We start from the raw sequence: 16,126 nt of genomic DNA, 5'->3' as shown, positions 1-16,126 counted from the left end.
TTATTCTTGGAATTAAAGTGTGAAGATGACAACATATTACTGGAAGCAAACAGCCAGACTTTCCTTGAAAGGAAAATAATTTATTGAATACAGTATTAAGAAAACAAAAACAATGACAACAGATGGATTTTTTGTTGTATGCCTTTAAGTCATTTCTGACTTATGGAGACCCTAAGGCAACCCTATCACAGGTTTTGCCTGGCAGAATTTCTTTGGAGTGGTACCCTTGCCTTCCTCTAAGGCTGAGAGAGTGTGACTCACCCAAAAGCACCCAGTGTGTTTCCATGACCCAGTGTGGTCTCCAGTGTCTTAGTCCAACATTCAAAACACTACATCACACTGGTTCTCAAATGAATTATATGACTTTTAAAATAGGTAATGAATATATTGAAATAATTAAAGATTTTCTGTATCTTGGCAAAGTCATTAATCACAATGGAGACGTTAGTCAAGAAAAAAGAAGGCTAGTATTTGAAAATGTAACTATGAAGGAATTTGATAAGATCCTCAAGTGTAAGGGCATATCATTAATTATTCATTGCTAATCAATTAAAATCATTCCTGCCATAATACTTTCAGTTTCTATATATGGTTGTGAAATATGGACAGTGAAGAAAGCAGACAAGAAAAGAATGCAGTACATTTGCAGTGTATGCGAGGTATTGGAAATGTGACAGGGGACCCTCAGTTGAGGAATGGAAAGTCAAAGTTCATGAACTACTGATAATGGATACAGTTTCCATAATTGTAAAATGGAAAATGATACAACAACATAAGGAAAGACAGGGGGAAATAACTAAGTTATGGTCTTAGAGTTAGGGACTTAAAGGGAAAAGGGGGGGGGGGGATAATATTTATAATTTGAAGGCAAGTTATAAAATAGGATATAGGCACTTAAATAACACTGGAAAAATAATAATTCAATAATGTCTTGAAGGAATTCTGCACTAGAAAGGGGGAAAATGTGTACAAACCATATTAGGCTATATTAGACTGAGAGATAAAGGGAAATCAAGATGCCAAGGTAAAGTCATTATGTATATAACCTTTATGTATACACAAAAAAATTATCTTTATTTAAATTTTGCATACTGTAGTGATATAATTTTTGCATATTGTATGGATGTACACTAAAAGTACTACTGTATTTTGTAAATATATATATATATATATAATAAAATATATTTTCTAAAAAAGAATACAGTACATTTGTTTGAAATGTGCTGCTAGAGGAAAGTTCTATGGATACTATCGATTTCCAAAAAGATAAATGAATGGGTCTGAAAGCAAATCAAGCCTAAACTCACCTTGGAACCTGTATAAGGAGAAAGGTGGGATATAAACCAATCAAATAAATAAATACTCTTATAAGAAGCCAAAATAAATAAACTGAAGCTATTTTACTTTTATTGTTTGGTTTGGTTGTTTTTTAAATGAGAAAGTAGTATTTTGATAAGTTGCTCTCACTGAGCCCCCTACAGGAATAATAATTCTTACATACTTTTTCATAAATCAGATTTCATATATTAAGTATGCAAGCATCTTGATGACTCAAAAGGGTGGTGCTGGAGGAGAAAGAGGAGGAGGCAATTGTAATGATGATGGTGGTTCACATCAAACACAGGGATCTAACCTCACTTAATGGATCCAGAAACCAGTAAACCAGTAAATTAGAAATTGCTGGTGCGATACATTGCTTCCCCACCCACGCCCTCCCCAATCTGTTCTGGAGGATTGGGAGAGTTTCTGAACAGGTTTGGAAAGTACCCGAGGGAGCCGCAGGCACAAAATTTGAAGGGGTCCTCCTGATGCAGGAACAGAAGCCACTGGATTTAAGCCAATATTAATTAGGCAGACAAATTTGATTACTTGCGACCCCGGCAAGACCCAGATGCTCCTAGACTAGCAATCTGAAACCAGAGTTCAAAAAGCTATCTTCACCTTGGTGAAAACGATGCTTGGAGCATAACTTTCAGCAAGTGTGGCTTTTACCAATTCTGTACTAACGCTAGACTTGCCTGTTTCCCTGTGGACAACATTATCCACCGAATCACAATGAAGAGGTAGGGGGAGATGCAACACTACCTTTGAAATTTCTCATGTACAGGAGGATGAGGAGCCTACTAATTAACATAGTCCAAAATGTGTTGGGGCAACTTTTTAAAAGCTCCCTCATTTGTTTTATTTTGCTCTTGGAGTATATCTATGCCACACAGTTACAACACTTTGATGTCACTTTCAACTGCTATGGCACCATCCAAAAGAATCCTGAGGTCTATAGTTTGGTAAAAGACTTGGGATTTTCTTCTAGAGAGCTCTAGTGCTGCATGATCCAGGGGAGTGGATCAGAGCTCTCTCAGAAAGAGTCTGTAATACCTCACCAAACTACAAATCCCAGGATTCCATAGGGTGGAGCTATGACAGTTGAAGTGTTTCAGACAACCAACCTTGTATGAACACTGCTTCAAATTGTGGAATATGGACACAGTCTTGGTTGCATTAGCAAGCTCAGAAACAATGAGATGTTTTAGGTATCTGAAGATATTAATAATAGAAAATGGCTATTGAGGTCATGCAGGGAGAAAATTATATGTGATTCAGGATCACTTAATAAGGTGTATTTCTAACTCTACAATATATTCAAAGGCATAGCACCCCCTTAAGTACATTAATATTATCTAGTGTGTGATTTTGGGTGTATCCACACTGCAGAAATAAAGCAGTTTGACACTATTTAGCTGTCATCACTCAATGCTATGGGAATTCTGTGATTTGTAATTCTGTGAGATACAGTCCTCCCTTCCCTTACACTGGGGATCCATTCCGGTCCCTCTCGCGTAAGGGGAAAACCACATATGCTCGTACCCCATTGAAAATAATGGGGTGTGGGGGTGCACGCCATTCATTACATTGTACCGTGGCATCAGTGTATGCTGAAAGCTGCGGAAGGGAAGCCGCGTATGGTACGGGCTCACTTTATTTAGCCTTTCCTATCAGAGAGCTCTAGTGCACCACCAAACTAGATTCCATAGCATTGAGCCATAGTAGTGGCTACTAAAGTGTCAAACTACTTTATTTCTGCATTGTGGCAGCTGCCTTTAGTGAGCTTTTACCTCATGGCAAATCTATTCAGGAGAAAACATTGCTAGAAATCAGAGGAAAGATCATGCCCCTCAGCCCCAGACTTTCTCCATAATGACTGTCCAACAAGATTCTTGTTGGAATGCCCTGAAAATTAGGTTGAAATTGGGTATCATCCCATGAAGGGCATTGGGGTGCCATAGCTGTTTATTTCACTTAATTTGTTCCTCACATTATCTTCATTCTTTGTGTTCCTTTCTTTCATGGCAGCATCTTGCATCCGATGCTTGGTGGATGTGGTCCCTGTGAAGAACGAGGAAGGCGTTGTCATTATGTTCATATTGAATTTTGAGGATCTAACAGCTCTCATAGCTAAAAGTGCCCGGCAGACCCTACACCAGCGTCTTTCCCATGGATGGCGATCAGGTGAGAAACACTGTGGCTGAGAATCATGGAACTGGGGCAAATGCATGTGGGAGTTGATGTCAGTTCATACTGGAGATGGGAATATATGTCACTGGGGAGGGGGTAGACGCCTGGAAAATGTGGAATGGATTTTCTCTGGAACTTGGAAAGCATGTGGTGGATAGTGTGAGCTGGAATGTTCTTTTCAGACAGGGCCAGTGCTTACTGAGAGTTTCATACCAGCACTGGTGGAATAATATTTTGTTTGAAGAAGATCTTCAGAACGCCACATCTGTAGGCAGAGAACACTCTGAAATGTGTAAATGAGAAGAAAATTGTACATAGAGGCAAGAAGAAAGCCAAGACCTTGGAATGGAAGAACAACTGTGGAAAAGACTATCAAGTCTTGGACAAGGATCTTGACATAAGCATCACAACACTTTGAACTTGCCATAGCTTTCCTCAGTGATGGATTCTATAAAGGCACCTTTAGCATGAATTCTATTATCAACTTCTTGCATCCATAACTAGAGAAGCTGACAAGCTCATACCTCCTAGCTTGAAAGTGTAAACTCCAGGGACGCATAATATTTGTCTCATTTACTCAGTATGTGGGAGTCTAGGGTTTTATGTAAGCTTGGAACAAACAGAGGATTAGAGCACTCCAATGGGAGGGAAAGGCCAAGCTCTGAACCAGGCATGTCTGATGTTGATCCCAGATATTAGGTAGAACTGTGGATCGCTCAAATGTATTTGAAAGTAGGGAGAAAGAGAGCTAGGAATTACTTTAAAAGAATTTTCCATACCTTCTTGACAAGTCCCATAACAATTCCCAGCGTTCTCCAGGGAGGGACATGATAGCCAGTATAAAAACAGTTTAAGGTTGTAGTGAAGATATACTCCAAGATTCAGGAGCACATTGCACAACACTGACACCACAGTTGACTTTATTAGCCCCATCTTTCGCTGGTGCTTATCGTACAACATCATTGTTCTCCCTTTGCTGTATCGTACTGTGCCACAGTTGGGTCATTTGGAAATGGATTCTTTTTCTGCTTGACATAATCTATTAAGGACCCTATCCTGTTGTGGCTTAATAACCACTTTGGATACCAATGTCTCTTTCCACTTTGTTGCAATATTGGGGGCAATGTGGGTGTGGATTCATATGGGTATGAGTATGGATTCATTGCTCGCACCTCAGAGATTTACCAGAGACCTCCATTAAGGAAACTCCAGACTACTTCTGATGGTTGGGCTAGGAGGACACTAGGATTTCCTAAGATAATCACTGTTCTCTGGGATTCAGGAAAACATTTAAAGGATTCAGGAAAACATTTAAAGAGTAGATAAAAAGTAAACGTACAAAGGTTTAAAGAGTAATGTTCAAAAGCAGAACATGGGGAGTGGAATGATCCCACAATAGCGTCATTATGCAGTTGAGCAATTGTGGCTTCTTGTTGTCGCTGTTGTTGATTTAAAAAGCATAGGGATGGTGGATTTACTTAGGACTTTCCTGCCCTAACTTTGTGGTGCAGTGGTAGCCAAGGGTGGAGGTGCTTTGGATCTGGCATTACTCAGCTCTTACCTCACTCTGCACTTTTTTGCTGCTAGATTGTAGCCTTTGAGACATTCATGTTTTAACTAGCAGAGCACTTCTGGTGACAGATTTCTGAGATCAACTGGCAGAAGACAGTCTGCCACAAAAGATTAAAAGAGGATTTAACTGGCACATCTTCAAGTTTGGAACTGATTTTAAGAAAGATGATATTAAAGCATTCACTGCCCCACATTCATTCATTCTCTCTTCCCCCCCCTCTCCTTTTCTCTTTCTCTCTTACCCACACTGTTCTTTCTGCCCTTCCCTCCCATTCATCTCCCCACCATTTATACATAGAGACAAGTTTGTTTGCTTTTTAATGCATTCAGTAACGTGTTGCAAATTTCCACGTCTCTAGGCCCTTTCACACTACATGATTCCTAGAGGTTGTAGTTTAGTGAGGCACTAGAACTCTCTGGCTGAGAATATTAGACAGTGCTCCCTAAACTCCAGACTCCGGGATTTCATAGGATGAGCCATGGCAATTAAAGTGGAATCATGGTGCTATAATTGTGTAGTGAACAGGCCCTCTGTCCCTTCATTTATCCACTCTACAATATCACAGAGGTTTGATAACACCTTAAATGTCATAGTTCCCCCCCCCCCCAGACAACTCTGGGATTTATAGTGCATGCATTTCCTTGAATTACAGTATTAGAGCTCTCTGGCAGACAATTGTAATTAACCCATAAAATGGAACCATGTCAGTTAAAGTGGCATTAAAGCACTGTATTCGTGTAGAAAGGATGCATTTCCTGTCTGTGTTTCTCTTTTACCTTCCTGCTTCCTGCCAGCTTCATTTTTAAATGACACCAGCTCCATCCGCTGCATCTTCTTATTCTCCAACTATTAAGGAAACCAGCAGGCAGGTGTGCAGCTGTTCTCAGAAAACCATATCATGGATGCAGTGGCTAGAATATCTTTCTGATGGATGTTATACAGTGCTCTACCTCATGAACTCTGTGGCTCTGAATCTGTGCTTCCTGCCTCTTGCTTTTTCTCATGTTGCCACTACAGGAGTAAGTGGGTTAGTGTAGCAGGGGAGAGATGCCAGAAGAAGACATGCTTGGAGGGTTGCTGAGCAAGACATGTAGGGGCACAGGAAATGCCAAGGCTTGCACAAATATGGAGGGGCAGAGAGCAGGAGAGATGAGCAGAGAGAGTGGTGCAAATAAAGGAGAGGATGCATGGATCATATTGAAAGCGTCTGTGCATATGGAGTCATTTTGAAGGCTAGTGGTTTGTCATCCTCCATATTTTAATGTTATGCTAGGACAATTTATTTTTAACATTTGGTTGTAAGAAAATCCCATGATAGGTTCACCTTAGGGTTGCCATAAAAAGGAAATACTGTAACTTGAAGTTACACAGCAACAATATTCTACAGAGATCTTTGATAATTCCTTACACTTGTCCATCAAGTTGCAGAAATCTAGATGTTCTAGACATCTCTATCTGTTCACATATTCTAAAGTAGAGATGGTGGAACATTAGTCCTCCAGATATCCTGGACTTCAGCTCTCAGAATCCTCTGTCATCATGGCTAATGGTAAGGGATTGTGAAAGTTATAGTCCATAACAGCCTGTTCTATAAGGATGGAAGGATTTGAGGATCTGGGAGTTCTTAAATCCAACTTTCATCCAGATCTTTTAATTTTTTATTGTTTGTTTATATTTACTTAAAGAAGTATATCAGGAAACAAAAAGATAATGCCATGATACCAAATTTTAAGAAATATTCAGAAAAACTCAAAATCCAACAGAGAATATTTATTATGAGGAACTGGAATATAGAAAACTTACATTATAGACTATGAAATAAGGCCAAAATGACTTGATACATTTGATTACTAGCAATATATTTGAATACTAGCAAAGGAGCTAGTATTAAATCCCCCCAAGCAATTATGTTTATGTGGGTATGGAATTATATTGGTTTCAGTATGGCCTTATACCACAGACAGTGAAGGGAGAACACATGACTGTTGCAAGCAACTCAACATTAAAATATAAGACAACCAAAGTAGAGGGAAATAAATTCACGAGTTTGTGGCATGGTTCTCTAATGATTTGCATTTGTACAAGAATACTACCCATATATTTACAGCAAAATCTGAAATCTTTGTGCATCCATGAGCAAACATTGGCTATAGTGAGAATGATCTGTTGTATTGGTTCAGTGCTCACAATGCAAGATGCTGTTATATCAGTGTTGCATGAAAAGCATACTTGTCTTGGTGCTTTGGAATTAGGCCTGTACCCCAAAACATCCTTCTACTGCCATTTCCTACCCCCATCATATCTATTGGGTGAAGGGAGAGCTGTTTTCGGCTTCTGTGCCATAATTATCTTGTCCATTGTAGAGAAGTGAAAGGAACTCCAGTAAATTTGTCATCCATCTTACTGGAGAAGGAGAGGATATTGTTGACAGTATTAAAGCAGAACAAGGACTAGCTTCTAGACACCCAGGACATGTACATACCTGCAACTGTCAATTAAGAAAAAATTGGAGTTATAGCAGCTTCATCACTTGGCATGGTCACTAGCTCTGTCCCATGGGACACATGGAGAACAGCAGGAGGAGGAAAGAGCAGCAGCAGCAACACATTACTAGCAGATTTAATATAGATGACTTAAGGCCTCATTCCCACTGGGTTATAAAGCGGATTATAGGATATCAAGAATCAGATTATAGAATATTGTTCCCATTTGAATGCACATTCGATCCTCATTACAGGGACATCATTCCCATTATGATTTGGATTCGATCTTCATTTGATCGATTTTCTAGCGATAACCCGGATCAGCTGTGGTCTAACCTGGGTTATCCTGGCACCACATTTCCAGCGGTTCTTTTGCCAGGGGCCGTGTCCGATCAGGGGTAAATTAATGGGAACGTCAAAGGTGTCCAATTCGGGTATTTTGGGATGAGAGGGCCAATGTTAAAGGGGTTGGTCTAGGGGAGTCACCTGCTTTGTTCTCTTTCCTGGCATTCCCAGCGCCATTTTCCCATTTGCGTAGCCTTTCCTCGGTGGTGCAGGAAGCAATCGCGTGTGTAGCTGAATAATTTTTTAAAAAAATTTAAGCTTTCGATCGCTTAGCCACTCTGTCGAGTTTCCAAACATAGCTACTTGCTACAATGAGCTCAAAACGCAGTATCTCCCCCTCCCCAGCATAACTGTCCCCTGCTGCACAGACATTGAGTGTGAGCAGACCCATTGAACACCATTTTTTTACTATGTTTTTTCTTTGGTGATTGAGTGCCTAAGCGCCAAAGCGGTTTTGCATTCATTTGATTTGCTGTGGTTGGAGCCAGGCTTGGTGCGTGGAAATAATTTAGCCTAAGCCAGGGACGTAAACAAGGGGTGGTCCTCGGGGTCTGGACCCCCCTTCCATTAGATACAATGAATGGTGCGTGCTGTTGAGCCGCTGCGCCCAAGCCCCATTATAATGGTGGCACTTAGTCTGGACCCCCCTTCCCAAAATTCTGGCTACATCCCTCCCTGATTGATTGATTGATTGAGTGCTCAACCCAAAACAAAAACAAGAAAAACATGTTTTAAGGCACAATGGGAACGGGGAACAAAAATAGTCCGCGTCAAAATGGACCAAAGATATAGGTGTCACAATGATGTCTAATCGCCTAAGCACTTGAGTGACAGCTCAAAGATAAAAAAAAAACGGAAAAAAATGCAATGGGAAGGGGGAGCAAAATAAATCCGTGTCAAAACACACCAGAGAAATGTAAATGGGAACGAAACATGAGCTAATAAAAACTGAGTCCGTATGCTCCCATTGGTAATAGGAACAATAACTGTGGTTTGAATATGATTCGAATACTCGATCTGAAGCAGACTCGCAGCAAGATAAATCAGTTTATATGCCCAGTGGGAATGAGGCCTAGCAGGATTATTATAACATGATCTTTAATGGACTATAGCCCACTTCATCAGATGCATGATGACTTTAGAAGCAGCAATATTTTTTAAAAAACAAAACAAAAAAGTGGGAGACCACTTAAGACAACCACTCTTTTGTTGATTTTGCATTTTGTTGATTTTTGTGAACAGTGGCATAGTTGGACTGCGACTCTGGACACTAGGGTTTGAGTACCTACTTGGCCATTAAACCCATTGGGCCTCAGGGGAAGACCATGGCAAACCTCCTTTGAACATATTTTGTCAAGAAAATTCCATTATATGTTTGCCTTACGGTTGCCATAAGTTGAGAATGACTTGAAGGCACACAACAACAACAACAACAACAACAACAACATGTTCATAACATAATTGTATTTGTTTATAAACATTAATATATTGCTTTTTGACTCACCGTGACACTTGAAGTGATGTACAATGAGTAGAAATGCTAAAACATTAAATACATCAATGATTTTAAAAAACAGACTAAAACACTCCTCAAAAAATGTTTAAAAACCATTTGAATGGCCAGTGCATCCACCTTTGTTTTTAAATACTAAAGGTCCTGCAAAATACAATAGCCTTAGCTGATCACTGGCGATTCAAAATTAATGGAGCCTATCATTACTTTCTAACTTGCTCATGACCTCACTTTCTATGCACACATGCCCACTTGTATTGTATGTGCACCTAAAAGTTTGGCTAGAACATTATATATCTGAGGAAGTGGGCTATAATTCACAAAAGCTCATGTTATAATAAACTGATCAGTCTTTAAGATGCCACAGGGCTCTTTGACTGAGATCGTACATTGCTTTAGTGTAGCATAAATATCCTCCAACAGCCTCTGAACTGAAGGCCAAAGTAGTGCCATGTGTGTGCATCAATGTTCAATATACATGTCTGACAGGCCATTACACAATTGTAATGCACAAAACACAAAGGCAGTAAAGTGCATTCACATGCTACCTTATAAGCTGTGATTCACTACCTCATGGAAAACAATTCTACATGTTCTGCTCTAGTGCTGCATCAATCTACAATTCCCAAGAATTACCTAGCAAGCCATGGCAGTTAAAGTGGTGTCAAACTGTGTTATTTGTATAGTGTAGATGTACCCTAAGACGACTTTTTTTCAGCTTGGTTCTACTTTATTTATGCCCGATGGCCACTACAGTATTTGGTCTTCTCACAATGAAATGCAAAAGATATTATCTATGACAATTCCATGCAAAGCATAAAGTGATCAAAGTGACCATTCACAACAGTATGTAGAGAGATCTTGGAGCACCTTTGAGACTAACTAAAGAAAGAAGTTGGCAGCATGAGGTTTCGTAGACTTAAGTCTACTTTCTCAGATGCATCAGGGCATTTTGTAGACTTAAGTCTACAGAAGCTCATGCTATCAACTTCTTTCTTTAGTTAGTCTTTAAAATGCTGCAAGATCTCTTTACATACTGATTCTACAGACAAACATTACTGATTCTACAGACTAACATCTTTCAATTCACAGCAGCAATAGCTGGTAACACAAACATCATGGCATTGATGTGAAAGGAGCCTTGCTAATTGTTGTTGTTGTGTGCTTTCAAATTGTTTCCAACTTATGGTGACCCTAAGGCAAACCTATAATGGGGTTTTCTTGGCAAGTTTTTTCAGAGGGGGTTTGCCTTTGCCATCCTCTGAGGCTGAGAGAGTGTGATTTACCCAAGGTCACCCAGTGGGTTTCCATAGCTGAGTGGGGATTCAAACCCTGGTCTCCAGAATTCTAATCTAACATGGAAATCAATGGACCATGCCAGCTCTTTTGCAAATCTACTATATTAAATTGACCAAGCCAGGATTCAAACCCTGTTCTCCAGAGCTATAGTCCAGTGCTCAAACCACACCACCACATTGGCTCTCAGCAGTGAATAACATGTTATTCTTTAATTCCTTTCTGCCGCCACATATATTGCCTTTTGATACTCCTCAAACTGCAGCTCAGGCTTCATTGCAGATCTTGACTCACAACTTGCCTTCTTGCTGTTCAGCACTACTCCCACTTTTTTCCCTGGTGCTTTCAGCATTTATGTTGATAACCCTGCCGCCCTATCTACCTCATGTTCCCTCTCCCTAAATTACTCTCCATTTTCAGCTTTCAGTGAACTTCCTCATGCCCTGCCTTGGGCAAACATTTAATAGCTTTCACACTACCGCCATCCAAGGCGCTCTCATTCCTGGCAGCCTTCAAGCCTCTTGCTTTTGCAGTCATTCTCAGAACAAAATGAATTCTTTAGCTACAAAATATATTTAAAAATATGCAAAAAATATGCAACATATTCTACATATTTGCATAAAGCCATAATGGCTGAGCTTCTCTGTAACATCCTTCTCATCTACATCTACCTGGCGAAATAACACTACTGCACCCTTTTGGTCCACTCCAAGGTGGATACACCATCGCTTAGCATCTTTCTTCTACAATCACCACCCAATTCCTCTTACTCCCTTGATCTCCAAACTCCCAATCTTGATTTTTGTGGGTTTTTCAGGCTATGTGCCCATGTTTTAGAAGAGTTAATTTCTGACGTTTCATCAGCATCTGTGGCTGGCATCCTCAGAGAATGCTGAACTGGGAGAGAGTGGGTGTGGGTGTGTGGGTGTGTATATATATATATATTGTGTGATCCTGGGTAAGGAGGAGCGATCACACACTATAACTAGTGTCTGGTCCAGTTTGTGGTTTGGAAAAAAAACCACACACATATACACACACATTGAGACTCTATTGCAGTCCAAATCATGGAGAATGCACTCAGAATAATTCCTCAGTGGTAATTATCACTACATTACATTTGTAAACAATGTGTATCATGGTGCTGAAGTGGATGTGAGAGAAACAGACTCTTTTTTGCTAATGTGGTGGAACTGCATAATTTTCATAGAGTTTGGGTGAATACATAGACTGTCAGCGCTATCAAAATGCAAGGATGCTCCAGGTGCTGAAGGCTAGGATTGGGCAGCAGAAATGCCATGTTAAGTCCCATCACGATGGTGGAAATAGTGGGATATCAATATAGTTGAATAATAAGTAAATTAATAAATGAATTCCCTTCCACCAGCCCAAACCTCTTTTGCTAGCTTTTCTGAGAGACTTACCAGTAGAGAAATCTGAGGGCAGAACTGCTGTGCTGGTTAGGTTCTGCTGGCTGAAGAGCCAAATGGGCTATAAAAGGGGCAGGGAAAGTTAGGAACTGAGTTAATGCCAGATCCAAACCCCTAGCCTAGGGATACCGCTGCAATGCTAGCACAAAGTAAGGCAGTGGTGCAGCTGTGGGCAGGGGCATTACGAAGGTTGGCGTCACCCAGTGTGGTAACTCATGGTATCACACACACACACACACACACACCGTTGACTTCCTCCCATACCACACCACAGAGAATCCTTATTAATGTTTTTTGTACTAATGTTATGTTGGCCAATAATAATTATATTTGGGCAAGACCAACTTTCAGCACAGCCTGGGTAAAAAAATAATTCAGCTGCAGCTGAAAACAGTGTACACAGCAGAGTATAAAAGCAAAAAAAATACCCAGCTATTGGTACTGGCAGTGCATTGACCACTTTTCACACTTAAAAGAAACAATCACAGACAGTTGATTAATCCAAAGTTCCTGGAGGCTTTTATTTAACACATTGAAATTTGTAAAATAGATTTGGTTTATGCAATTACTTCTTATTCATAGGAATACATCTCTCATACACTCTCCAATAGATAATGCTGTTTCATTTACTTAATATTGTATATGTAATGTGAACAGAGTTGTTAGAAAACAACATTCCTGTTGTGCTTTGGAAGTCTTTAAGCAGAGGCTGGATGGCCATCTGCTGGGGATGCTTTGATTGAGAGTTCCTGCATGGCAGAATAGTTGGACTGAATGGCCCTTGTGGTCTCTTCCAACTCTATGATTCTATGATTCTATCTTCAGTTTAATATAAATACTGTACAATATAATTCAGCATATATATATATATATATATATATGACTTATAATCAACTTCAAAGTCTGCTTCACTGCTCCAAACCTAGTCCACACACACACACACACACAGCAATAAAATACAGATCCTTTGGCCATAACTCTCAACCAACCAAACATTCCAGCTGTCAACTCTCAACTATCACCTGTCAATCAAAATGTTTAAAGACATATTACACCAACATGTTACTTATAAACTGTAATTCCCCTGTATCAGTGAATGTAATGATAATAGTTGTGACATAATCAACTAGCAAAATTAAAATTGTCCCTTTAAATCACAATATAATAATAATAATAATAATAATAATAATAATAATAATAATAATACATTTTATTTGTATACCGCTTTTCCATAGATCAAATCATATGTACAGGCTAAATGTATTTACGTGTGTATAGTTTCATGGGGTGAAAGTGAAAACTTGGTAATATGGTGATATTTTTTAAAGATTTTTTTAAAAATGAATTTAAAATTAAATAAATCATTATTATTTTAAAAAATAAATCAAATGCTAGGGTCTCCCCTTTCTCCTCCCATTGAGTCTTGCCTCATTCACGCCATCTCTTCAGCATTTTAAAGGGATGCATGCAAATGCCACAGACAGTTTCTGCCAAAAGCAGCTGTTTAGGGAGTAGTGGTTTTGCCTCCTCTTAGGATGTCACCTGCCTGAAGGGAACAAAATGACAAAATGAAAGTCATAGCATGGTGCAATGAACTCTGAAAATGACTCTCCAGGGTACTTTAGTAATAAATTAGTAATAGATAAACATATCAATCACTGGACTACCACATTTTTTATTATCAGCCTTGCATGTAGTTGATATCTATTGTAAAATCATAAACATGATATATGCTAGTCTGTTCCATCCTGGTAAGAAGCTGGTCCGTACGAACCTCTTTCTTCTTACTTAACTCAGCATATCGGCCAGCATATATCATCTCTCATGTTCTGCCACCCATAATGTACTCTCTGAGATTGTCCACTCATGTGTGCATGGGTGATGTTTCCAGAAAATACTCTGTACCTGCCTAGTGCTCCCCCTGTGCCTTCCCAGTGAAATTTTCCTTCAGTTCCCAAATTTCTAGCATTGTAGAAATTGAGATATTGAAAATCATTCAATAGTTTCCTTGACTACTTTGCCTGCTGAATTTCTTTGGATGCATAAATTGTATTTCCAAATGCTCCAATGAAATATTAAATTACTGCAATGCTAGAAATTTGGGGAATGAAGAAAACTATCATTAGTGAGGCAGAATGCTTATTGGAAGCAGTGCCCGCATTTTGTCCCTTCCCCCAGCTTGACCCTGAAGTAGAACCTAAAAGAACACAGTTAATTTCCCATATTCCTAGGCTGGGAGCAATTTGAATTCATCGCAGCTTCAGTTGGCATAGTTTAGCTGGTCCTTGACCATCTTAGCTAGTTAGGACTTTACCCTGACATTTTTCTGTTTTTGCTTGCGAATAAAAGGGCCTAGATCTTTTTTTTAATAATTGCCACCAGTCATGAAATAGCCCAGTAATACAAAACCTCAAAAACTATTCTATGGACCTTCAGCCTCAGAAAATAATTTTAAAAATTATTACCATGGGTTCATCTCTGTCTAAAGGTGTCGTCAAACTAAGTCCATATTCCATCCTTTTGTTTCATTGGTTAATACTAGAAACTCTTGTATACAACCACCCTCTTTTTATAGGTCACTTTGGAAGAATCTTCTTGGATAATGTGTGTATTTTGTGTTTTTGTGTGTCTTTGTTCGTTTATTTGTTTGTTTTTGTATGCTTCCCTTGCTGCCCTGGTACCATTGTGTTGGGGGCCTTGCTTGCACTAACATCTTTTTGCAATAACCTCTGTCGTTGTCGTTGTTTCTGTGTATTACTTGTACATGACTAAACTCTTTTTCCTTTTTTTAAAAAAATACTTAAGTAAACAAATACAGAGGTTGGTCTAGAAAACAAAAGTTCTGTTCTGGTACATTACAGATGAATGTATGAAAAACCTGCTACTCGCATAAGTACAAGATCACTAAAGACCAGAGCAGTAGTAGCTGGTGGTTTCCATGTCAGTGGGGTGGTGGATCTGTTCCATGGTTTAAAGCTGCTATCCCTTTTAGACATGGGGTTAAATCTCTTTGGGACATGGGGCTCAACACTTTGGATAGCTCATTTAAAGTTTGGACTGAAAGCTGGAACAGATTCATTGCCCCAGTTATACAGAGGCCACTAGGTGTCACTGGTCCAGCATCCTCTCTCATTCAGAATCCTGCCAACCAACAAAAACAGTGAGTGTCTTGAGGCAGAAGACATTATGACAATATTTGTATCTTTCATCTCCCTTCACTTCATAGTCAGAAATATGTGATTTTGCTATGTCCCTAACATCACATCTAGGAATGGGCATGCCATTTTCCGAACAAAAATACAGTCACAAGGAGGGCCCAACCCAGACTGGACTGACAGTTCAAAGACAGGTGCTTAATCCTTTCCCTCAAATCATCTACTCAGTGAAAATTCTCCTTCACACAAAGCTGCTGTCTGCCCTCAAAAAGTGTCCAGCAGCAAGTAGCACCTGGAAAATCAACATGGGAGATCATGTTAAGCCCTGATCACCTTGTGCTGTGATCCTAACATGGATTATATCTGGTGTTTAAAATCAGAAAACCACAAAGAAAAGACAAGATAAAAGAGCGAGATAAAAGGCAGCTCCGTACCACGAGAGTCAATATCTTGTAGACAAATCTGTTATAGGTTGTTCATGGGGATTTTTACCACTTGATACCCATGCTCCAACACACACACACACATTTCCACACATTAAGATGCACAGAAGAAGAAAATAGTCGCCCCATTTTCATTCCTAGATTAACTAGCACATGCTTGAAAATATTATTTACCAACATTAATTTATTAACCCAGTATCCAGTAGAGGTAACTACATTATTATACCATTATTGAAATACTGAGTGTTATTAGGGAAGTGTCATTGTCCCTCAATCACTCCTATTAACTTATCTCTGGACAAACCCTGTCTAGATCAAGTATGGGAAGATTTCAGGATTGCAACATACGTATACCTTGATTTTGTATTAGAATCC

General features: G+C 39.4%; 1 protein-coding gene across 1 annotated transcript in view; it reads left to right on the top strand.

Annotated features, from left to right (window-relative positions):
- Positions 1-16,126, top strand: part of KCNH6 (potassium voltage-gated channel subfamily H member 6) — a 146,369-nt gene that overhangs the window by 66,826 nt on the left and 63,417 nt on the right. Inside the window, exon 3 of the mRNA XM_042471046.1 lies at positions 3,352-3,507. Coding sequence (XP_042326980.1) covers positions 3,352-3,507 — 156 coding nt within the window. The remainder of the gene's footprint in view (positions 1-3,351; positions 3,508-16,126) is intronic.

This window comes from Sceloporus undulatus, chromosome 6 (assembly GCF_019175285.1).
Source record: "Sceloporus undulatus isolate JIND9_A2432 ecotype Alabama chromosome 6, SceUnd_v1.1, whole genome shotgun sequence".
NCBI classification, from domain to species: Eukaryota; Metazoa; Chordata; class Lepidosauria; order Squamata; family Phrynosomatidae; genus Sceloporus; species Sceloporus undulatus.
This window is presented reverse-complemented; position numbering and strand designations above follow the sequence as displayed.